We start from the raw sequence: 25,378 nt of genomic DNA, 5'->3' as shown, positions 1-25,378 counted from the left end.
GTTATATGTATATAGTAATCTGTTTTTTTCCTGAATTGTGCTAAATTCATGGCTTTTGGTAATATTTTGTCAATAGGTTTCATCATTCAGTTACAGTGTCAATTACTCTATTTTTATTAAACATGTGCATTAGAATAAAATTGTGAGTGATTAGCCTGTGCTGAACTGAGACTGCAGAGTCCTGACCTAGCATTAGGAAATATAGTGTCCTACATGCAATGTTATTTTTTTGTACATACTCAGTTCTTGCATGTAGGTATTACCTACAGCATTAGTGGAAGAGGATGGTATTTGAAGAAGTCATGCTTTGAATTACTCTTTCCTTTAGTTTTGTCTGAGTTGGAGCTTTATGTGTTATTAGCCTCTTCCTACTCTCATGAGCTGTGCACATGATTTCTTATGCAGATAATCTTCCAGGGGTTTTTCATCATGGTCATAAAAGTTTTGTCCTAAAACACATCACAAGCATGGAATTTTTGGCTCTCAGACCCAAGTTTGTACCTCTTGATGGTGCATTGCTCTGTTTTTTCTGGAGGGAGTACATCTGGGCTGTGAGCAGGAGGAAATGAGGCCATCCCTACTCCAAACATGACTCTCAAAATGTTTGGCAGCCATCAGTGTTTGGTCTCTTACTTTCCCTTCTTAGCACAATCTTCTGAGGGAGACAGCTACCAAGCCTCAGGGCTCTTCTACAGATACTCTTGTTGGTTTCTGTGCAAGATTGTCAAAATTAAACTCCTGGCCATGCCTTTGTTGCCTTGTCCATTTTCTCCACACAGTCCTGGATATTTCCAGCTATTTCTGTCCTCATTTAGTTTGTATTGTTACTCTTTACACATTTTCATTATCTTTCTGTCTGAGGTTAAACCAGAAAGTTCTCCCTCCTCCATGGATTTGGAGTACTCAAGTTTATCTCTTCAAGGGTGTCTGCACTCTGAGCCAATGGGAACTTACTTCTGTGGGGTTTAGTTTATGATGATTATCTTCTCATATCACTGTTGAGAGAGTCTTCAGAAACAAAGACATTTCTTACTGATGTATTTCACCACATGGAAGTACAGTTTGAGTGACATACTAAAGCAGTGTTTATTAGACCCTTCTCATTTGACATGTTAAAACAGCCATCTTGAGGATCTACGTGCAGAGGACTGGACAGAAAGTACATGATCCCAAGTTAAATGTCTTTGCTCTGACTAATCTTTTCTCTCCAATGCCAATACCACATAAAAGGTAACCTATATACTTTTCAACAAATAAATTATATGATTGCATTTTTAAAAATAGGGATTTTTTTGCAAGATTCATATCAATAATTAAGACTTGTACTAATATATGACTGCATCACTCTTCAATGTCTTTTTTTTTTCCTGAATTTTTAGAGAGATTTTGACTCTATGCCAGCCTTTCTGGTTACAGGCTTCCAGATTTCCTGAATTAGTACATTCATTAATGAAATGTCCTTAAGGGCAGAGATTTTATTTAGTTTTCACACCTTGAGTTGGCCAGAGACTTGTGAGCACACTAAAGTATCAGGTAATACAGTACAGCAGAAGTCTACTCTTTGGCTCTGTCCTACTCTCTTCAAGTAATATTTATCTTCCAAAATTTTCCCCTCATGAAACAGCCTCTTTAAATCTGCCAGATTTGTACAGCTCCTTAATTGTCAACATTTGGCCCCCAGACCAAACCTTTTAAGAGTCACTTGCTTCATTAAGACAGCCATGACTTTCCTTAGTTCAGCACCTTTTCAAGGACAGACTATCAAATGCCACTCAGTGTTTGCAGATGGATGTTACTTCATAGAAACATGGTTTGAGTTGGAAAGGACTTGAAGATCACCTAGTTCCAACCCCCTGCCATGGGCAGGGAGATCTCTCACTAACCTGCCACTGAAGGCTTTGTCCAGCCTGGCCTTGAACACCGCCAGCGATGAAGCATTCAAAACTTCCTTGGGTAATCCATTCCAGTGCCTCAGCACCCTCAGGGTAGAGAACTTCTTCCTTGTATATAACCTGAACTTCCCCTGTTGAAGTTTTAACCCATTGCCTCTTGTCTTATCACTACAGTCCCTGATGAAGAGTCCCTGTCTGGCATCCTTGTAGGCCCCCTTCAAGTATTCCCTTCAGGAGTTCATGCTGCCCCTGGACTGTTTATGTGTTTTTCACCTGATTTCTCCCACTAGTTTGCCAAGCACTGCAGGGCAACCTGTTCCAGATGTGGAGTGTGGGAAATTTTGGAAATAGCCAACCCTACACCTTGAGGATCCCTGCTGTGCCCTCAAGGGCTGGTGAGGCCACTTCTTTACCTCTTGTGCAAAATGATAGCTATAGCTGCCTCCCAGCTGGACTGGGGGGCTTTGGACAGCCCTGAAATTGTGACCTGCAGTTGACAGTAGTTTGCATACTGCATCCATTCCACTGGGCTGAAATTCTGCACCATCCTTGCACTCATTTACAACAATGCAGACAAATGGCAACCTGTGCCATGTGAACAAGAAGGATGGTCCAAGATTTTTTTCTGGTGTCTGATCAGTCTTTGAAACAGGAACTTGAATTTTCAGCTTCTCTTCTCTAAAGAGTGTGAATGCCCTTGTAGATGATTCTTGTAAAGTCAGATCCTCTAGGACTGTGCTCAGGGTAAAGTGAGGAATAGAACTGATTCTGGTGGCTTCAGCATAAAGCATGTGATAGTTTTGCTATAAGATCTGAATCCCTTGTGTTGGAGACTTAAACTTCTTTGCAGTTAGTGATCTCCAGTACCTTGATAACAGCTTCACACCAAAGTGTCTCAAACCCTAATCATTTGGACTGGCTTTCAGGGGGAGAACAGGTTCATTTTAATCTTTAGGAGCATACTTTGTAATAATAAATGTATTTCTGCCATCAGTTTCAATTGTCCCACATTTTGCTTCAGGGATCTGGCCATCACATCGCTGTCTATGACATATGCTAGTTTACTACTGGGCTTCTCCCTAGAGCAGTGCAGCTGGTTTGCTGCAGGAGATCAGGTAAATCTTTCAGTGCAGCCAAATGCAGCCAGAAACTGTAAAGTGAAAATCTTTATCTATGGAGAATAAAGGGTCTAGGTTTTGGTGAAAAGAGGTTAGGAACAGAGGAGAAGCTACAGCTTATTTACTGAGGCTGTTGTACACACCTTAAGCGTCAGGCAGGCTTTTAGACTGACAATAATAGATCCTTTCAGAAGACATTTTGTCTTGTGGTGTGCTGGGACATCTGAGGGACCCTGAAAGAGGGGGACAGGAATTGCAAGGAAGCTTTGAAGTAGTTAGAATGAAATCACTTTTTGCCAGTAAGTGGCACAACTGGAGTCAGATGATCTCAGCTTAAGCAGGAGCTGTGCCTTCTTTGCTGAGTGTTTCTATACTAGACACCAGTGCTAATGGCTAGTTAACGCTTATGTTGAGCTTGCTGTTGCTGGGGCATTAGGAGTTGTTTACATTTTGGATAGCAGTCCTTCTGTTTTCATAAGAGTGCCTATTCTGAAACCCTCCTAGAGGAGGTAACACTCCCCAGGGCAAGCACTGCAAAGCTTGCTTTGAAGGGTGCACTTAAACACAGAGGAGCACTTAATGGAAGAAGAGCTGCTACTTTTTTTCCTAGGTGTTAGCAATCCTGGGAGATGTGAAGGATCTTCAGTCACAGGCTGTACTCTTACCCTTCTATGTGCTATTTAAAGTTGCAGTTCGTTCCTTGGGAAGGAAAAAAAGGTGTGTTGCTTTCTCCCTTCCTAAGGCTATGCTGTGGAAGGGAAAGGGAATACTTCCAGATATAAATGTGATATAAAGGGAAAAAAATGTTATTACTGCATGTATTTACCAGCAACTGGGGTGTATGAGTTGGCAACATGAGCATGTAGCAACAACTGTTACAGGTGACTGACAAGCATTTAGTATGGTGGTTTGGTTTGGTTTTTTTTTTGTTTGTTTTTTTTTGTTTTTGTTGTATACCTGCCTCTCCTTCTAGGTAGAGAGGTTTTTCCAAGTCCCCACTAATTCCCATTGCTGTCTCCTGATACTGCAAAATGAGGCATGAGTATTTTAGATGAGACACGAGTGACTTAGTAACAGAACAATACTTTATTAGCTCATTCTGTATATATCCCAGCCCATGCCCAGATGATGTTTTCCTTTAGGGGTGTGCTTACACTGGAATTTCTCCAGCTCTCATTTTCTGTACATTTGTTGCACGTTCTTTGGCACCACCCAAATCCCCTGCTTACGTATTCAGCAGCTTCGCTGTTCAATAATACTCTCATTACTCAGCAGTCCAACATCATGTCATTGTTGCATTTCCAATACAAGATATAGTAGCTTTTAGAAAACCCCACAGTTATTCCTGCAACTGTGTTTGGTGAAGTCCAAAAGAGAAAGGAAAGGCATTCACTCTAACTTTGAAGTGGCTTGAATGTTTTAACATAGCTTTCTGTCTGTCTAAAAGCGTTCTAAATAGTGTAAATAATCAGATCTTAAAACGGAAAATTGAAAGTGAGAAGGAGGCATAAATATTTTCAGCCTTTAAGAGCATAACAGTGGGGTGATTGTGTGTTTTAATGTATCTTGTGTTTCTCTGTATGTATGCTTTTAGTCTGGGGGATTATTACATGCTACTTTTGAGACTCTCATATGCTGCTATTGTTATGAAGCTTCTGAAACAAAAGTTGAGAAATGGTCTAGTGTGAAGTGTCCCTGCCCATGGCAGGGGTCTCGGAACTTGATGATCTTGAGGTCCTTTCCAACCCTAACTACTCTATGATTCTATGAATAGGAATTAATCCTTTTATTTCTTGCATGGCTTTTCATCCTTTTTAGCAAGGTTTTTTTATCTTTATGCACCATTTTCGTATGTACACTGTTAAATAAGATGTTTCAGTAGTGTGAATTATAATTAACTTAAGTGAAACAAACATAAAAAAGACCAGGTCATAATAACTTTACGAAATCGTAGAGTAGCGTTAGCATAGTGTAATTTGCAGTTTGGTGGAGAAAGGTTAGGTGGGCATTCGTCATCCTGTCCAGTGCCCTCTGAGTTAAGTGGTAGCATTGCAAGTCAGTTCTGCTTTGTGTAAGCACCTTGTTCTGCTAATGAGTGTTAAATAATTAAACTATGTGCAGGAAAAATGGTATTTTTTCAACAACACCTGAGTGTAAGTGCACAAGAGGCTGCTGGGAGCATAGATCGAATAGATAAAACAGTAAGAAAGCAGATAAATCAAGTAATCCTTGTAAGAAAAGCAAGGACTTCTAGCCAGAAGCAGATATTGATAGGGAAGGCATATATCAATTGGCAGAAATAAGGGGTGAACTCCAGGGAACCATTTCCTGAGAAATATTTATATAAAAAAAGGAAAGCAAGCTTCTGTTTGAGCTGAATGAGAACCTATGCCTTTGGCACAAAAATGGTCAAAAGCCAATTCTCATTTTTGCTTCTTTATTCTGTAGTCAGCTATATTTGGTCTGGATTTCTGTTCAGTCTTAACGAAAAAGGGAATTTAGGAGACCTCAAAAATTTGTTTTAGTGTATACTAGAATAAGAGAATTAACTACTGTTTTGGGCGTTTTTGATGGAGTATTTCATCTAAGGGAAAAGCTTGCTGTTGCTGAGATGAAGCTTTAATGTAGCTTACAAAGACACAGCAGTGCCTTCAGAGAAGTTCACCACATTATGGCAGCTTTCTTATACCAGAGGATATTTTTTGTTTTAAGTTTTATTCTGGAGTTCTATAGATTCATCATAAGCTCATATCAATGCACAGTTTTGCTGCACTTTATGTTGAGTGGCAGGGTGCTCTTGTTGCCTTTTTTTAGGCAATGATATGTTGGTGCTGACTTTATGAAATGAAAAACTTTCCATGGGGTCATGACTGGATTTATATAAAAAGGAGGAAAAGTAGAAGACCATTTGCCTCTAATGGATGAGGTTAATTTTTATGACAGTGGGCCAGATACATTCCAGATGTTTAATGCTTAAAATGTTTCCTTGGGGTTCCATCTAGGATAACTGTTTTCTCAAATTTTACAATAAAGGCTTTTAGTAATTTTTGATTGAGTCAGAAAATCACTAGTTTATTCTTAAATATATTCAATTCCATATAATTCAATATACATTATTAGATAATATAATATACATTTCCTGGGCTTTGCTGGTAAAATTTGAGTACTCGTTTTTTTCTGTGGGCGAATTTCAAAGCACTGGTATGTTGGAACTTTGCTAACATCAGATAACGCAAGTCTTAAAAATAATCATGTATGCCTCTTGGTTTCTCTGAAATAGAGCTGGACCTGCAGCTTTTTTCCCATGTTAAAAATGGTTGTTGGACATAGTCCTAAAAATTTGTCTGCCTCATGCATTCATGCATGTTGTAAACTTAACAGAAAATAAGAGGAGTAGTGCTGCTGATCAGATAATTTACATTTTTCTGGTTTTAAGCTTATGTTTTTGAAATGGAAAATATAGACATAAAATTATGGAAGTGATTGTGCTTTTGCTATAGATGCAGTGGTTGTAACAAATTGGTTAAAACTGAGAGCCCAAAAGAAAACAAAAATTGGGTGTGGGATGGAAGTACAGCTGAACCCTTCTTATGCCAAGGACTTACTACCACAGCATGTTTTTGGAATTGAAACTAAATTGATCTACATTTTGACCAGTTCTTGTAACATCCAGTTGAATTTTCTAAAACATTTTAGTTTAAAATCTGTATTTAAAAATTACTCAGATTTTAACTAAGACTCTGTTGTAGGAGATTTCTGTTATTATATAATTTTTAAAGATGAGTGCTTCAGTAAGTCAAACACTTCAGTTTGGTTTTGTCTGGATTAGTTTGGTTTTTAGAAAGTTTTTGTGAATATGTGTAGCCTAATTAGGACATTATTGTTAAAGCTATTAATTTTTTTTTGTAAGAAATTTGTCAAATTATGTTATCAAGCTATTCAGTGATCCCAACCACTAACATGAGAACAAATAGGAAATGAACAAATACCAATTAAAAATCACAATGACTAGCTTCTTATGGTGAGAATTATACAATATTCCAAATATTTGGAATATAAGTTTAATACAAAATTAGTCATGTTATCACTAGACAATGATTTTTCTGTTTTCCATGTGAATTTGTAAGTAATTTTTTCATTTGGTAAAAAAAAAAAGTTGCAGATCTTAGGTGTCAGTTCTGTGATAGGATTACTTGTTAGTAGAGAAACTTCTATTACTTTCAAGCTGTAACTCAGACCTGAAATTCCCCATTTGCTGTTAAAGATTATTCTTCGCTTTCGAGGTGGCCACGGAAGCCCAGCTCATTTGTTGTGAAGGTAGAACAACAGAATAAATTATCATGCCCAAGTGGAGTAGTTTTTGTAGTTGGTGAACATTTAAGAGATACCACTTAAATGCCTTTTGAAGATGCCAACACTTAAAATCATGTTGTTTAGGATCAGAAGTAAACTATGCCTGTTCTCTCCACTCTGCTGATTATAGTGGAAGGAAAATGGTTATAGCCAGCAACAGTGTTATTTGAAAATTATTTTCATCACCTTTTAAAAACAGAAGCTTTGCTTTCAAATGCTCATCCTTTGTGCAAATAGCCATCTAAAAGCTTCATTCTGTATATCTCACTCAAATTTCCCATTATTTATCACACTAAACCAAAAACTTGTATTTTCTTGTGGCCAGGATATGGGTAATGTAGAAGCAGGTGAGCAACCCTGATGAAAGGGGAAGAAAGGGGGGGGGGGTGTGTGTGTGTATGCATCTGCTCTTGCGTCCTTCAAAATGGGTGATTTCAGACCCAAGTGGTTTTTGAACAGCAGTGCAGGTACCCTTTATGCCTCCAGCTGTGTCTCTCGGGAATTACCTTTCCGGCAGGGCTCTGCTCTGTGCTTGCCTCTATAATGATGAGTTGAGACACACATAAGCCAGCCATAGTAATCTCTGCAACAAGTAACTTTCAGGAATATTAAAACCAGTGTAGATGTAGGAGAATCCAATCATATGGATTATTTTGTATTAGCAAGACTTCATGCATCTCCCTCAGATGATACTCTGAGAGATGGTGATTGATTGTGCGATCTCAAGGAAGACTCTCTATGATCTAGCTGGCAATGAACTGAAGCCCATCTTTTCATTTGTTTGTTTGTTACTACATCAAATACTAAAAGTTTAAGGAGAAAATTATTTGAATGTAATTTCTGTGAATGGTAGAATAGTCTGTGAAATAACTGAGGCTGAATAATTCTTGCTTTTCAACTCAAATTGCAGTATTTTTAATCTCTTCTAGTATTTTAGTAATTGTGGGGCAAAGCACTCATGCTATACCTATAGTCAATTCTAAAAAAAGAAAGTTTCTAGGGAAGCAAAGTCCATTTTGTAAGGGTTTAAAAATGGCTCAAATAACTTCTTTCTATCTCTTTGTTACTCCTCTTGCTCAAAGAGAAGTTACATCAAGCTTGTGATATAGAAGCTTGTTTGACTTTGTCCTAAGGTTTGAGTTCATCTTAAAATATGCTGCTGGTAAATTGAGATCTGTACTTTTTCAGTGTTATGCCCACTTTATGTGCTAAAATACAGGAGACATTTTTAATTGCTATCTGCTGAATTTATTTCCACTGAAAGCGGAAATAGCTTTCTGTGTATATTTGAAGTGGAACACCATCCAAAAAGCATTTGATTTTAGGAACAGCAAAGCCCACTAGGACAGCTATTTTCTTTTTACTGCTAGCATTCCGTACTAAAAAATTGGGAAAATTCACAGTCTGTTCCAAATTTTTACCTCAGGGGAAGCCAAGGCAAAATAACTGCTCTAGCTGACCAGGTTCTGGAAGTGGCTTGGACCATGTGATTTCCAGTGGTCCCTTGATGATGCTGTGATTTCTGTGCCTGTGGGATGTGTGTCTAGGAGATGTTGCCAAATGCTGTATACAGACAGCTCACACGTGGCTGAAACAGCATTCCTATGTGCCTGGATGCTCACTGGCAATCTTGTATGACCCAGTTTAACCTAGACACTTCCGCATCAGCTGTCCTGACTTCTGACTTGTCACCCGCCTCTGAGCACTGCAGCTCCTCACATTAGAAACTGCTCTGTCCCTGTGACATAAACTGAATGGTTTCCTTGGTTCCTTTCCAGTAGATAATGTCAACTCTACAAATGGAAGATAGTGTTTCTTTTCAGCAGTGACTTCTTCATTGCAGTGGAAGTTGAGTGGGATATGCCATAAGGAGTGGTTTTAATAAGTCTTCACTTTGTCCTTGTTCATGGTTATTGAGAGCAAATTATGTGATTTAAAGGTCAATGAAAACTGGCTTTAAAGGCTGCTATTGTCTAAATACTGGAAATATTCCATGTTTTAATGAGATGGAGCAGGACAAGTTGTTGAAGTAAATAGAAGGACAGTGATTTCCCTTGTTTGAGTATTTAACAGTTTAAATAACATTTAAAAGGTTTTTTAAAAAAACATCATTAGCATTGCAACATTCCTAGTAGATAACATGGTTTATGTTGTTTGTAGATGTTTTTTTATGCAGTTAATATTACTATAAAATAACACAAACATGATGGCTATTGATGCAGAGTGAGGGTTATTTTTTGTCATAAATGAATGGGTCTGGCTCTGGTAAATGATTCTCTCATTCAGTATCTTCAAATAGTTCTATTTGTGTCTGTTAGAGTGTAAGTAATTAAGTTATTTATTGAGCAATTGTCAGAAGAATTTAAGTAGCTTCTGGAGCAAACCAGCTCTGGGTTATAAAACACAGTATTTCTTAAAGTCTGCCTTTTCCTTTTCAACCAAACAATTCCCATGGAATTGCCATTATGTGGTTAAGCAAAAGTATGTGAAAGCTGATTGTCTAGATGAATGATACTTTAGGAATATAGTTAAATCAACAAATTCATGTTTTAAGAGGTGAATAAAAAGATAGTATTTGATCTAATCTGTTGCTGTATGAAGAGGATGCATCATTACAGTTTGAATATTTAGGGTGCAAAATTCTGTGCTGTTTGCTTCTGTAAGTAAAGGAGTGAGGCAGTAGTTAAAACCCAGTGTTTTCTGTGTATACAATAAGTATTTTATATGCGAAGTCCATGCAGTGTTGTTTTTAGTATGAAGTATTCTTAATTTTTATCTGAAATAGGTTTGATTGCACATTCTAAAATGAAGTAGAGACGTTTTCATTATTAGCAAAGTTGTAAGTGCTTTCTTGTACCATGTAAAATTGGTTTTAAGGTTTTGCTCTGTAAGGCTTATAATATTTTACTTAGATTATTATAACAATGTAATGGGTTTTTGTGTTGAGTGAGAGCAAGTTGTGCAATTACTTCATTGGATAGGTCTTTTATTGTACAAAGGTCTGACTTCTTTGCCCAATTCTGGAGCCTGATTGGCATTTTGACAAAATGAAAGAATGTTTCAAGCAAAAAAGGTTCCTTTTGCAAAAGTCTTTACACACTAAAAGTAGTAGTGTAGAGTTTACATGCTTTGCTAGGAAGAAACAGGCTCTTGAAGGGCTGGGAGAGTCCAAACATGTTGGAGAAAGTAATAGGACGGCACCCAAGCGCAGGACTTTCTATATTCCTTTTACCTTCAGTCTGTACTGCTGTGGTCAACTTGTCCCTTTTTCACTCTCACCCACTCTGTTGTGTTACAATTTATACACTATATACATGCTGTGGAGCTTGTTTCAAATGAAGAAGGGCAGATGGGGTAATGTCTGTATGATCTGGCTCATGTCTGGAGAGATGGATTAGGAGGGTTATGGCTTGCTGTGTAGCAAGTTATTGAAGAGCAGCCCCTGGTTCCCTACTATCCTAATCCCACATAGGGTGCAAGAGCAAATGTGCTGAGACCTGAAGTCACAGCTCTGGGCAGATCTGGCTGTATCTGAAAATGCATCCAGTCCAACTGGTGACATTTTGCCAACTAAGATTGCTGGAAGTAAAACACAAGCTGTGGGCAAATGGAGTCTATCTGGAAGTTCCTGCTATCCCATGAAGCTGTTTGACCTAGCTTTTCTGACCATAGTGCTACCTGGATGAGGTTCTTTGAAGCGCACAAGATCAATCAAAGAGTCAAGGCAGAATTATGGGGGTCCGTTGAAGCCCTTGGCAGGCCAGAGTATAATGTAGATACTGTGTTTACTTTTGTTCTTGGATGTGCAGCATCTGGAGCATTGTAGCTTGCTGATAATCTTAAAAAAAAACTACTACCCCAGTAGTCTTTTTTTTAATCATCTTTATTGTTTAATTTTAAATAACATCTCAATGTCTGTACTAAAATATCCCCTAATATCTAAATCTTTGTGTCACTCCAGTGATGTGCCTTTTACTCCTCCAAACCCTATTCTTTCTTTTCTGAAACCTCATTCCCCCTAGGTCATATTTTCAAATGCCAGGCTTACAGTTACTGTCTTTCAGGTTAATTTCATCACTTTTCTGCTCTATTATATAATCTTGACAAAAATAAGAGGTAATTTTAACTAAGAAAGTAGTTTACCTCTTTCTTGCAACATGCAGGAATTTATGTCAGTCTAGGCTCAGAAATAAACTGGGGCTGATCTCTGAGATATTATATTGCTGTTTTTATTCAGCTTGCTGATTTAGGCTGCTTGGGGAAGTGAAGTCACCTCTACTATAATTGTATGTGCAGTTCAGAATTCAGATAATGGTTCTGAACATGTAGGGTTGTGAGAAATGTTTGAACTTTTTTCATTAAAAAATGTTTGGCATTTTCTGAGACATGATAGGTTGCCTCCTGTTATTATAAGAAGAGGAAAGAAAGGATTATTCTGTTACTGTGACACATTTTTCTAAACTGTTCTTTAATAGATAATAGACAAATACATTTCTGGTGGACCATTACTTGCTTGAAGCATAATAAACAAATACTCCATTTAATTCTGTTTGCTTTGTTCTCACAGATCAGAGTTATAACAAAACAGAGCCAAACTGTGTGATGTAGAATGACCTCCGCATAATTGGTAAAATGTGCTACAGTGTAGTGAGCTCAGTGACCCAGAATAGAAGCATGGAATAATTTGGGTTGGAAGAGACCTTGAAGTTCATTTATATCTGCCTCTTGTTAAGTGAATCCCAATGCCTTAGCATGGATTCTCCCCTCACCCTTCAGGGCTCTTGTTTACTGGTGATGTGACAAGAAGAAAGGAGCACAGTTACTTCTCTGCATAATTATTCCTCTGCTGTAATTTCAGGTATTTTCTGGCTATCTGAAATGAGCATAGGTAGAAGTGATCCCTTTGGCTAGACTGGTATAAACCAATGCTGAACTGAAGTCTAACTGGGGTCAAAGTGACTGAAGATGAGCCTTTCTGCATATGCACTCAGACAAGTTCCGTGTAGGTCTGCCAGGTTCAAAATGAACACATTCGTTTGAAGACTAATCTGCTGCTGCAAGCTTCAAGTCAGTTTTAAGCCACAGTTTTGCTGATTGGCCTTTTAAGCCTCAACAGGTCTCAAAGGAAAAGATAGTATATATGAGAAGTCAGTTCAAATAGAAATGATCATACTGTATTGCAGAGCCAATGCTAGCTTTTACAGTGAGTTTGTCAACTTGGGCTGTTCTGAAAGGCATACAAGAGAACTTAAGCCTACTTCCTCATGAGAAGCTTTTGTTATTAGATATATGAAGACACTGTATTGAAAAATAAGCAGCATATTTTTCCTTTTTTTTAATTTTTCCTTTCTGACAGACATTATCTTTAAACATGCTCCTTTTTCCTGTGTCTTGTTTCTTTCTCCATGTGTTATTTATTCATCCACTCTAGCAGCCCCTCCTGAAGTCAGACAGATGCACATCATGCAGATTGTCTCCTGCTCTGCATCCAGCAGAGCGGGGTGTGCATCACTGACATAGCAGCAATTATTGTCATCATCATCCTCCTCAAATGGATAATTCTGGGTTTGGTATTTTTTTTCTGGACTGAAATATGTGTATAGTTTAATCCAGTTTAAACTCTGTAGTTTGCCCCTTTCTTGATTCTTCTTATAGCTGTGCTCTGACTTCCAAAATATAAATATGTCCACTAGGTAGCCGAATAGTTGGCTACCTTGTCAGCTTGTGTCATCCAGTCCCAATTGTAACAACCTTATGTAGTTCGTGCTTTTCCTGAGCATAGCATGACCTCATGGAAATGAAAAATACGTAGTGCTACCTTTTGGTGGTTGTCTGCAGGTAGAATTGCTAGCAAATTCAGTCTCAATAATGCAAGCTGAATATTGCTGTGGCAGACACCATTGCAAGCTGGGGTTCCTCTTGCAACTTGGTGTAGCTTCGTGCAGAGGACACCTTAAATGAGACAAGTGCTTTAGCTAAAGAAGTGAAGGATGAGATAAATGTGTCTAGATAAAAGAATAAAAGATTCTTATGTCTTATTCCATGCCCTTAAATCTAAGGGTATCTTCTCTGTCAGGTCAGTGTATCTAGAAATGTTTTACTAATCTGCAGAAAGAATGGAGAGAAGAAGGAGGGGAGTGAAATGCTTTAAACATGACTCTGTTTACACTTCAGCCCTTATTTTCCATTGTTGCTTGAATGTGATCCTGCTTGGACAGATTTCTGAAGTACACTCTCAATACTTATTTAAATGTCTTTACAAATGTTCTAACAAAATTCCTTCTGGAGCAGCCACCCTGCCTTTATTTGCCTCTGCTGGGGAATTTATTCCATGGAGACCTCTTCCCCCTAGCTTTCAAGGAGAAGGTCATTTAACCACACTGGGCTGGGCTCTGGCTCTTTAGAAAACCAATACAAAATCTTGCTTCATTTAACACGAATCTATTAGGTCGGTGTAAATTGGAGTGTGGGGACACGGAGAGGGGTGATGCTTAATAGAGCTTTCCTTCTGCACTCTTCATTTCCTTTTGCACGCTCATCTCCCACAATTGACTCTCTGAGGCTAACAATTTTGATAAACCGTATTTTATGATTTAACAGTTTACACAGTGCTTTATAAAATGACTCACAGTACAATACATTGAAAGGCAGCAATCTGCATTTACTTTGCTGCTTTCCTGTGTTTCACTGTTAGAGCCATCTTTTTTCAGGTAGCTGGCTCACAAATAGAAATGTTCATGTGCTGTGAATGCCACAAGTTCTGAGAAGTGCTGTAAATATTAACTCTCCACTAGGGTGGAGGAATTAATCTGCTGACAGGCATTACTTAGTAAGAAACCACTGATAGATGTAATCATCCAGCATGGTGTGTTTGTACTGAGGGGAATTAATTGGGAATGCCAGGATCAGAGAACGAATTCCTAGTTTTAGTGGAAAATGTATAAAATGAAATTTAGACAGCTAAAATCTCTAACTAGCAATGGCTGGTTGTTGGGTTGGTTTTTTTTCCCTTATGTAGTGCATATCTATTTTGCTTTCCAAGCATGCCAGCTTTTATTTAGTTAGCTACTTGAGGTCATAGTTTCTGTTTCTGAATCATTAGCTTTAAAATTTAGAAATACTTTGGTGAATTGCAATGTGCTTTACACTGCCTTTTGTCAATGAACAATTTCAATTGTATATTTTTGATATCCAAGACGAGAACACATTTAAGTATGAAATTAAATGTACAATTCAATATAAAAGTATAAATCACATGGTAATATAAAAATACATATAATATGTATGAAGTATATAAACATTTAATATTTGGATTAATTTTGATGTCTTGACTAACATAATTTTTAACACAGCAGGAAATTTTTTGCTTAACTTGGAACACTTGCAATCATATCTGAGAGGAATTTCCCTGAGTTACCGGTTTTATTTAGACCCACATGGGCACTTAGCCACTTCTATGAATATAGAGATATTGTAGTACACTTACATTATTTTTCAATACTCTTTTCTAGTTTTTACTTTAGAATTTTTATAATAGGTGTATGAAGTAAGTATGAATTAAGAATAATTCCAGAAGAAAACTCCTTGTAGTTACTAACTATACTTACTAAGTTTAATTACAAGAAGGCATCTCTGGCATGTACTTCTTTATGGATGTTTTCTTCATGGTTTTTGGGAGATTGAATTTAGTTGGATAATTTCTTTCCACTGTATCACATGAGAAAAGTAGATAAGAAATGGAATTAAGTCTGAGTGCGCCTGGATGTCTATCTGCATGTCAAGTAAAATAAATAAAGCTTAAAATGCTGAACAGTATGATGAGATACTACATCAATTTTGTTCTATAATAAATAAAAAAATATGAAATAAGAATTACATTTTTCTGTCATTTTATTTTATACTTTTCTGTATCGGTGTAACTAAAAACCAATTTACAGGCATTCTTCAAAGTAAAAATATGGTGTGCTCAGCGCTGTAGGATATGTGATGTGCTTTCAAACAAAAGAGTTATTCATATAGAGAAGATAATTTCCCACTTTTGTAAGTGTCAAAGGGGCAATCTAATTAAATACGCAGACTGTTTTCTAAACACACAACTGAATGCATTTGAATTATTTTATGTAATGATGATATGTGATTTATTTCAGGATTTGTTCATAGATTAAAACTTTGGCCTATTCTTGTCTGTAGATGTTAGGACTGCTGGGGCAGTAGTGATCACTGTCATATGACGAATGTGTTTTGTCATCTGGGACAATTAACAGACACATTTGAACAGATCAAGTGCTCAGTGATCTTTAAAATGAAATTTAGTAATTTTCCAAAATGACTCGGAGGTTCTCACTGCTCATTGAAGCTTTACTGACTTACATGTTCCCTGACATCTGTGAAATGGGGACATCTAATTTTCTCATTCACAAAACTGAGCACTTATTGAACTGAATCTGTGTAGTTTGGAAACACATTTTCATAGAGGTAATTTATTACTTAATCGATGTATACTGAAGTATTTAATTGCCTGTTTATATAAGAAATTTTGTTCGTTTTTTTATTTTCAGAGGTCTTTTTATTACTATCCATGACCGGGGACACATCGCTACAATGCTTGAATCCTGGCCAGAAAATATTATCAAGGTAAGTTCAGTTTTAGTTGCATGACAAAGCTGACACTGTTTTGTACCCAACTTGACTTGGTTAAGATATTTTTATAAGCTTTTTATCAATTAGATTTCAGTGATTTCTTAGCTCATTTTTTGAAATAGAAACAATGCTGTTGCACCCAAGCTTTGAGGCTTTTTAAAAGCCTTATTTGTTCAGCTGTAGGCATCCTTTATTGATCAGTTTGTCAATCACATTAAATATTATGCTTAAAAAAGCCCCAAACAAACCTGAATGCTTTTTCTGAATTTCGGGGTGTCACAGAGTGGTTGAGGTGGGAAGGTACTTCTAGAGATCATCCAGTCCATCCTTCCTTTCAAGCAGAGTCAGACAGGGCAGGTTGCTCAGGGCTGTGTCCAGCCTGTGGGTTTTGAGTATCTACAAGGGTAGAGACTCCACAAGGCCTTCTGGCAACCTGGTCCAGTGTTTGGGTTACTATTTCTCCGCATATAATACCTGATGAGCTCTATCTCTGAAACTTATTAAATTTCCTACTAAAATGGCTTGTCACAGAATATGGCAATTAAACTGTTGTGTTGTCAGCTGTTTTGTGGGGTTTACTGAGTTATTGTATCTCTGTCAATTAAAAAGCATACTTTCTCATATGTTTAAGTACGATGGTGTGTTATTTGCTTAAGGGAAGAAATACATCTTTGAAGGGTAATAAGCAGGTGGCTGTAGACATCCTTGTCAAAGGACAGCAGGAGTGTCTGGTTCTGATTCTGCTGAAAACAGCCGTGACAAAATCCAGGAGTCTGGGGCTCTTGTTTTTTTGTGGATAACTTCCTTTCCCTTCTTTTTCTGTTTTCATACTGCTGACAGAAAAATGTAAGAGGGAACAATGCCAGTTTTGGTATAATATAATACTAAATATCTCTCTTGTGTATTTTTAAAAGTTTTATATGAAAGTCCCATTTATAGTGAAGCAAGAGTCTAAAATAGTGGAACAAACCCACAGTGAAGTACAATAAACCAGTTCTGGGCTTTTTTTGTAATATTGATTTGGTTTTACCTGTTAGAATTTATACATGAAAATGAAAAAAATATGGTAAGAAGCTAATGGAATACATAGTACATACAAGGAAATAACTGATTTTTACAGTGCTTTTACTTTTACCTCCAGGCTATTGTGGTGACAGATGGAGAACGTATTCTTGGTCTTGGAGACCTTGGCTGTTATGGAATGGGCATTCCAGTTGGTAAACTAGCACTTTATACGGCATGTGGAGGAGTTAAACCTTATGAGTGTCTACCAGTGATGTTGGATGTGGGAACAGATAATAAGGTAAATCCTTTTCTAAGGTCTAGTGAATATCAACTATTCAAAGGGAACTATATGAAAATTTAATTGTGAGAAATTGTTTTTCTTTACTATACTGGCTTTGATTACGTGCAAACTTAAGTAATCCTTTTACCTATGGAAAAAGTCTCATTCTAATACATAGTGTACATATACTCATCCTAACGCACAGTGTACACTTTTTTACGAGACTCAAGTAGTTCAGGGCACTGTTGCCTGTAAAAATGTGCTGCATACACTGTACATGTTAAAAAGTGGTATAAGAAATCAGATCTCAAGAGGGGAATGAGAGAGTTAAAAGTACATAAAATTTAAGGCAGCATTCTCTCTCAACTTCTGCTGCAGAATTCCTTTGCAGTGATTTCAGATGTGAGTTCTGATTTTGCCCCTTGTTTTAGTGAACAGCTTGAAGCTACAGCCTGATCTGTGCTGGGAATGCACGTCTGTGTACTTCAGCTGTACATATACTTTAACACTGTAGTGCTATTAATTTCCCCCAGATGAGGTCCTAGTACTTCAAGTAAGTGGACCTTACCCTCTGAATGATGTCAAATGAAATATCATCAGCAATATCATTATACTTTAGCAGAAGTAAACAAATACTATAAGTGATTGAAGTGGTAAACTTTATGCATGATAAATGCATGCAATGTATATGTACTGTAGCTAAATAAAGCATTTCTGTACCAGTAAATTTAGCTGGGACTTACAGATTGTTGGACTGGGTTTGTGCATCTTCAGCTTTATACACACACCTCTACCCTGCCCCACTGGGATGATTTTAGGCAACGCACCATGAAAGCATTACTGAACTGAGAAGTAGCCTGCTGTCTTCTCTTTCTGTCTCCCAAGAGCCCTCTTCTGAATGTGGACAGACTTACTTGAGAGATGTATCTGACCAGTGCAGCACATCACATACGAGTGTATCAAATCACATACAAGTCTGATTAATTATAAAATGTTTTTATTCTTGTTTTGGTTTGGGCAGCTGGGCCTGTTATCTATTATTGAATTTTTCTAGGCAGCTAATTGCTTCAGCTACTTCTGATACTACAGTAGGCTTTATGTTTTGTTTTTATGCTTGAGTTTCATTGTAATTTCTATGTTTTTGTATTGCATTGTTTTCTTTAAAAATATTGAACATATACATATATACACACACAGATAGCAAAACAAGCTTACCCATACTAATAGCTCAACTTTTACATCACTGCTCTTGTGAATAAACAGTGAGTTCAGTGCATGTGAAAGAGTTGCAAACCTAAAGTATTACAAGATGTATAAAACTTAAGTGAGCTGGGGCTTGTTAATATTCTGAAATATTAATGTTCTTTCGTTGTTTCACTTTGGAATATGGCTTCTTATTTTGGATCGTATTATGAAGTGTTACAGTTTGTACAGAAAAATACAGTGTAATTAGAGGTTAAGCCAGTTTCAGTGCCCAGCCAGCAGAGTGTTTAGCAGTATAGGACAAGACTGCTGCCTCTGGGGTGCTTTTCATTCCTGCCTGGGTGTGTACCAAATTCAGACATGCACGTGCTGTGCAGTATTTTAAAATCCCCAGCTAAATCTATTGGTACAAGAGACCTTAAGCTAAGTTTGAATGAATGGGAGGTTGAGTAAAGAGTTATTTTTGGTTTTGGTTTGGTTTTTTTCCCCAGTGCTGTAGCAGATGCAGGGAATTATCATTAGTGTACAGATCAGCACCATGTATGCTCCTCTGTGTTTTTGCAATGTGAAGAGAAGTCAGCAGCATGAGAAAAATCATGGCTGTGAATCATAGTTAGGTTATGGTCACCTCTAGAGGCAGCACAATTGCTCTTTCAGGGTTGTGCTAAACTACACTTCAAAATGTAGGTGTTTGGTGGCTTTTTCCAGTGGGGACTTGTTGCTTGGATGTTTAAGCTTTTATGCAACACCTGTAACTGAGAATGAGACCTCTGGATTTTGCTGTTGATATATGAACAAGTGAGGTTTTATTGCTGTACCCCTTGACTAAAGAGATGCATGGGCCTGGTATTTGTTAATGGGAGCATGGGTGTAGTTTTCTGGCTACTTCAGTCACAGATCCTGAGCCACCAGCTCCCTGACTTTCTTCCCTCTAACACCTTCCGTCTTACCAACCAGCACACCACTGTTCTCTCCCTAGTGCTGGTATTTGTGTAAATAGTTGGTGAGCCACTGCAGACAACTGAAATGACCAAAAAGTGATCACATTTTGCTGGCTAAGCTGATCATATAAGTCAAGCTGCTGTGAAATTGTACTGCAATTCCTTATCTTAAAATCTAAACTTCTTGGACAAACAGCTGTATTTTTGTGCTATGTTTTCGTACTTTAGCCAAGGTTTTCCATAATAAGACACAATAGAAATGACTCTCATAACTTGAACATATATAAATAATAATTATGCTGAACGTGTTCTTTGAAATGTGCAGATGTTTCCCATTTAGATTAGTTCCTTCTCTCATTCTGTGGGGGCCTCACTGCATTAAAATAAGTTTTAAAATATGTATTTTTGGCAGCTATAATGCAGTTGTGCACAACCTGCAAATTCTCCAGAAAGATCAAATCTCACTCTAAAGCAGATTGCAAAAAAAAACCCAAACAAACAACCCTTCACAAGTTCTCATCCTGTATTGCTTCGTTGTGTACAGGACCCAAAACAGTAACTGAGGAGCAACTAATTAGATTTCTGATGATTACTGAAAGCCTTATTACTGTTAGTTTTAGCAGAGGTATTTTTAACTCGACGATTATCCTGCTACTCATAAAACCAAGGGAAGAGAAGCAGAGAAAGTGTGTTTATATGATTTCCTAGATAATTATGCAAGAGAAATGGAAACTGCTTATTTATGCATAAAAATTGACCTAGAAGAAAGACTTGTGTGGACAAACTAGTAAATTACTCCATGTAATCAGTGTGGGACTGAGTGTCCAAAAGAAGTGGTTTTGTCCACTGCCAAAAATAATATGCCTATTTTGTAAGTCTTTGCCAAATTGGAGGCAAGTAATTGCTGACAGGACATTTTATCGAAAGCATTTAAAACATTATTTGGAGTACTGTTAGTTATTTACTGTGGCAGTCTCACTGAAAGTTGTGAGTTACCCAGTAGCTGTGAATTTTTCAGGTGTGAGGATAGTGCTTCTCTGGTGGGGATTTCAATCCAAGTAAAGCACATTCAGGCACTAGTGTCTGTATTGTTGGAAATCCTGAGGTGATGTGACCTCTGGATTCTGGGCATTAATCTACTGTTATAGAGATATATGTTAATCACCTTGAAATGGTTAAAGAAACAGACTGCAGAAGAAAAAGGAATGGTTATCAAAGTACAAGCACTTACAACTTAATGAAGACTTGCCTGAAACACACGTACTCAGCACTGTAAGTGGAATGGATTAAGGGTGATAGAAATAATAAAGCTGAATCAAGGGAAAACATTTAAACATTAAAATATGAGTGATTGTTTTCTATTTAAAACATGTTACTATACTTTTGCAAAATAAACTATGTCAAGGCAAGCCTGTTGGTTAAAGATCAGCCTGGCTTACAGGGATGTGAAAACTGGCGGTTAAAAAAACCCCAAACTAATGGCAAAACCCAGTAATATAAACCAAGTTAAAAACCTGGGCTTATAGGCAATAAAAAAGCAGAAGACAGTAAAGAAAGGAAACTTAATCTTTATTAATTATGAACAGTAATAGTGACATTTTCTGTTGCTCCTGATGTTTTGCCTTAATGGTTGTACTTGTGGAAGTATTAGATTGTCAGTATAAATATGGTAGATATTTCAGTTTTACCTATCTTGGCAAGGAGTCTTATTTTCCGTTTTATTAACAACAAATGAATATGTTAAAATCTTTTAAATATTGTCAAAAATCCTTAAATCAGAATGTCTAAATAATGCTTTGGCCAGTTCTTTTCAAAAAAGCTCTGCTAAAGACTTTCTGCAGGGTGGGGAGGGAGTGCTGTTTGAATTATAGCTGAGATGAATTGAGAAGTTCTGGAAGGCTGGATTAAGTTAAGCCTGGAAAGTTAAGGCTCCTATTCAAAATAGAATGGTCCTGGTTGCTTAAACTTAGATGAAGAATTCGGTAAAATCAGAAAGTGATTAAGAATTGAGAGTTAAATAACTATTGCTAATTAGTATGGGCTGATTAAAAACAATTTTAGTCTAATGTTAAAGTAAGTTTACAGATTTTTTGTTGACTCTTACTTTTTATCTTCATTGAATTTATACTGTTCCTTTTAAGAAACTGGACCAATGAAAAAAACCAAAGCAGGTCTCCTGTGTTATTAGAAAAAATGCAATTTAACACACATATAGCTGTGGGTTTATGGTATCTCAGGGCTGCTTTTGAGCCCTCCACTGTTTAATATCTTTATCAATGAGTTGGAGTCAATGTGTTTAGTGTTGAAGAGGTACAGATGAGACATGGTTTGATTGAAGTACTATTACCCAGCCAGAGCAGGAATAAAATCTAGGGAGACTGATGGCTTGTCTTATATAGAAGTCAAACCAGTGGTGAAGGGGTTTCTGCTGACCATAAAGATCTTAATCTAATAATGGATGCTTAACAGAGACATGAGAAGTGTGTTTATTTGGTACCTTACAAAAGAAGCTCTGACAAGTTCAGGGCTGGGCTTAAACCACTACAGGCTGTCAGAGCAGTCCTGGACTGATGGCATGTGTAAATTCAGTACTGGCAATGGCCAGCTGTGGGGGCTTTGGAAAGATTAATTGTGTGTTAGCATTTGAACATAAACCATTTACCATAAATTACACCTCCGGTAGAAAGCATTCAGCTCTTTGAAATAGTACTTTCACACAACACTGAAAAGCCAAGACAGCTGGTATTGAAAGAAGTTCTTACACAGACCGTTTCTAGCAGAAGGCGACTTGGTGCTTGGAGTGCCCAGACAGTGGCCATACTCTGGCCACTGGGGTTGCTAAGTTGGCAGGACTCATTCCAGCTGCAGCCGTAATGGCTTCAATGAAGCTGGACAAGCAGACATTATTTTGCCTTAAGGAGGCATAGTTAAATAGCTGGCTAGTCATATATATATGCTTTTAATGTACAGCTGGATCATGATGTTCAGTTCACTTTTTGAAAGTGTGTATCTGATACCATTCTTTTTATTTGCATATCAGTCAAATACAGACATTTAAGTACTGAACAGTGCACAAGAGATAAAAAAACATGTAGGGCAGTCACTAGAGCAGCTACTTCTTCATCTGCCACATGTCAGGGACTTGTACACTACTATTTCAACTTATTTCCTGCATGTTTGCTTTGGAATATTTTTCTGCCTTCACTTAATGCAAATATTTAAATGCAGGAATGTGACAGTTGCCACAGTTGCCCTAAGTAGGTCAATAAGCGTGACTGGGCAGGCAGTTTTGATTCCTCTGGAGGAATGACGGGCATCCAGGGTGGAAGATTGACTCCACAAAAGCTGAGGTGCAAATGCAAGCTCAGATGTTCAATTTGTGCTAATTAGCTTTTTTCATTTCCCAAAGTTACTTCCAGTTGTCATGAGAACTGGTACCAGCCTTTCAGGATTCATGTGCTTGAAAAATACCTACCTATGAATGCGCAGATGGAAACTGTTGAGAAAAAAAAATCAAACCTGCTTCTATTATTCATATTCCAATCAATATAGAAACCTAGACAGACAAAAGTGGGTATAGAGGAAACCTACAGTTTCATATCTTATCAATCTAAAGATGTAAACATATCAGGTGAATCATATAAATTGTGTACAGCTTTACAGATTTCTAAATAAAAGACAGTCACAATTGTCATTTATACGTAAATGAGTGCAGTTTTACGCCATTTTTTAATTGAGTAAATGTATTATGGTATGGTTCTACTCTTTTTAATGAGGTAATTTTGCCTTCCTCTTGTATGATGGTTGTTAGAAGTAGAGACAGCATTTCAGTGATAGTTTTACTGTAAAACAGTAGTAGCATTTCCTGAATTCTGAGTAGAGATGATTCCTGTCAATGTAAGGATCTATTTTTGTATCTAGTGCATATATGCGAATCTGATTTTTAGGTTACATTCTCCAGTGCATTCCATGTTAGTCTCATTTGTATTTCAGAAATACTCAAAACTATGAGTAATCAAAACAGGAGGTTTCTAGATAGACAGCTTTTCATTTAGCTATATTAAAATGCCACTGACCAAATTAACATTGTTGACAAAGAGAGGCCTTTTTCCATGTTCAACAAAGTCAGGCCAGGGAAGGTGCTTGAAGGTAATCATATGGCCCAATGGTGCTGAATTTCATGCATGAAAATTTTTAAGTCTGTTGCTGGAGTAAATCTTAGATTTTTTTTTTGTCATTTGGCTACAGCCTGTCTGTGCTGTTCTGGTAGGAGATAATTGCCCTCTCCTTCACCAATTAGGTTTTCTTTTACAAGCGGAATTTTTTTCCCCCATAGATCTTGCTCCTAGATCCTTCCTGGTAGCATGCTGCCAGCACTTGAACAAAGGAGAAAATACATGAATATTCCTTTTTCCTCCACTTTCCATGCTTCCAGTTGGCAAGAAAATATTGTGGTAGGATATTACTTTTCCTAGAGTCAGTGTCATGAGTCATATTTTCCTTTCTCTTTTCCATATTCAGAACTACTGAAAAGTAAAATAATTTCTGAATTACAGTTCTGTCTAGCCCATTGTGTAGAAGAAAAAAAGCACATTCTTTTTTTTTTATTTGTGGGAATTCGTAGTCTCCTTTTAAATCTGTTCAGTTATTTGGAGTGGACTGAATATGCACTAGAGGAGGGAATGTACAAGTACAATCTGTTTTTTTATAGATGTGTCTTCTAAAATGGCAGGGGGAAGGGTAGGGTAATTGTTCTGTTGTGTTTCAGAAGATTCCACCACTAAAATAAATATGGTGTAGTCCATCACACCTAAATATGCTTTATTTAAACAGCAGGGACATCTCAGACTGTGCCAGCATCCATATTATGCTTGAAGACCCAAAGAATGTATTGGGAAAGGGATGGTACTTACAGGAGCCACCATTTCCCCTCAGTGCAGGGGCTGTTGGGTGATGTGCTTCAATGGACCACAAGAATTTGACAGCTGATGGTTTTCAGTAATTTTTTTGAGAGCTTTCCTTTTCTTACTCTTTAATGCTCTTACTGAAGAGTTGTAGTGTCTGGTAATACATTCACAACTTGAGAGTTTCAGGAGTTGTTTTGATTCAGCATTTTAACTCAGATGCATCAAGAATTTGTAAGTGTAATAACAAATCTAGATTTACCATTTGAATACATTTCTGCAGTATGCTGCTGATTTGTAATTGACACATGTCAAACTTAGTCTTTTGACTAAGTTGTAATTTGCTTTTTCTGGCCCAAAATATTTTTTTATGTTACTCTGTTCTGCAAATTCCTAGCTTTCTATTTCTCATGTATTGTGTCTTGTAAGCTCGCCAGGTAAGACTGTCAGTAGAACACATAGAAAGTAATAAAACAGATGAGGAAGAGAAAATGAAATCACAGGCTTTAAGCAACAGACAAGAAATTATATTAAATAAGATTGCTGCAAGGGAAACTTGAAATGAATTGAAAAGTAAAGGTTTATGTATGTGATCTTGTGATGTATTGTATATCTAAAGCAATAGCTTTACAAGCCAAATGTACTCTTAGAAGGAAATATTGATCAAAACTGTTAAATTTTATCAGAATGAGAGGATAGTTTGCACAGGTTTCTATGCATGCTGTTGAAAGTAGTGATTTTAAAATTAGTGTCATGCAGTGACAATTTATTTATCTATCACGAAGCATCTGCTTTTTGATTTAAAAGTTCAATTGCTGCCAAAATTGCTTCAGATTCTGGGTAATAGTTTTTAGGTGGCATATTCAGTGAAGGATGTAGTTAATCATGCAGTCATGAAGTATATGAACTGGAAACGTAATTCATGAAAAACTGAAGGAAAACACCTGTATCAGATTTAAATATTTTAATGGAGTGGCATTTTTATTACTGCAGAGGAATTCTTATTTTTATTATTACAGAGGCATTTTAGCTAGATATCAGT

General features: G+C 37.2%; 1 protein-coding gene across 1 annotated transcript in view; it reads left to right on the top strand.

Moving 5' to 3' along the window:
- Positions 1-25,378, top strand: part of ME1 (malic enzyme 1) — a 167,375-nt gene that overhangs the window by 54,846 nt on the left and 87,151 nt on the right. Inside the window, exons 4-5 of the mRNA XM_005153144.3 lie at positions 15,922-15,997; positions 17,145-17,306. Of these exons, the coding sequence (XP_005153201.2) occupies positions 15,922-15,997; positions 17,145-17,306 (238 nt within the window). The remainder of the gene's footprint in view (positions 1-15,921; positions 15,998-17,144; positions 17,307-25,378) is intronic.

This window comes from Melopsittacus undulatus, chromosome 3, assembly GCF_012275295.1.
Source record: "Melopsittacus undulatus isolate bMelUnd1 chromosome 3, bMelUnd1.mat.Z, whole genome shotgun sequence".
Lineage (NCBI taxonomy): Eukaryota > Metazoa > Chordata > Aves > Psittaciformes > Psittaculidae > Melopsittacus > Melopsittacus undulatus.
Note: the sequence above shows the minus strand (reverse complement) of the source record. Positions and strands in the feature narration are given on the sequence as shown.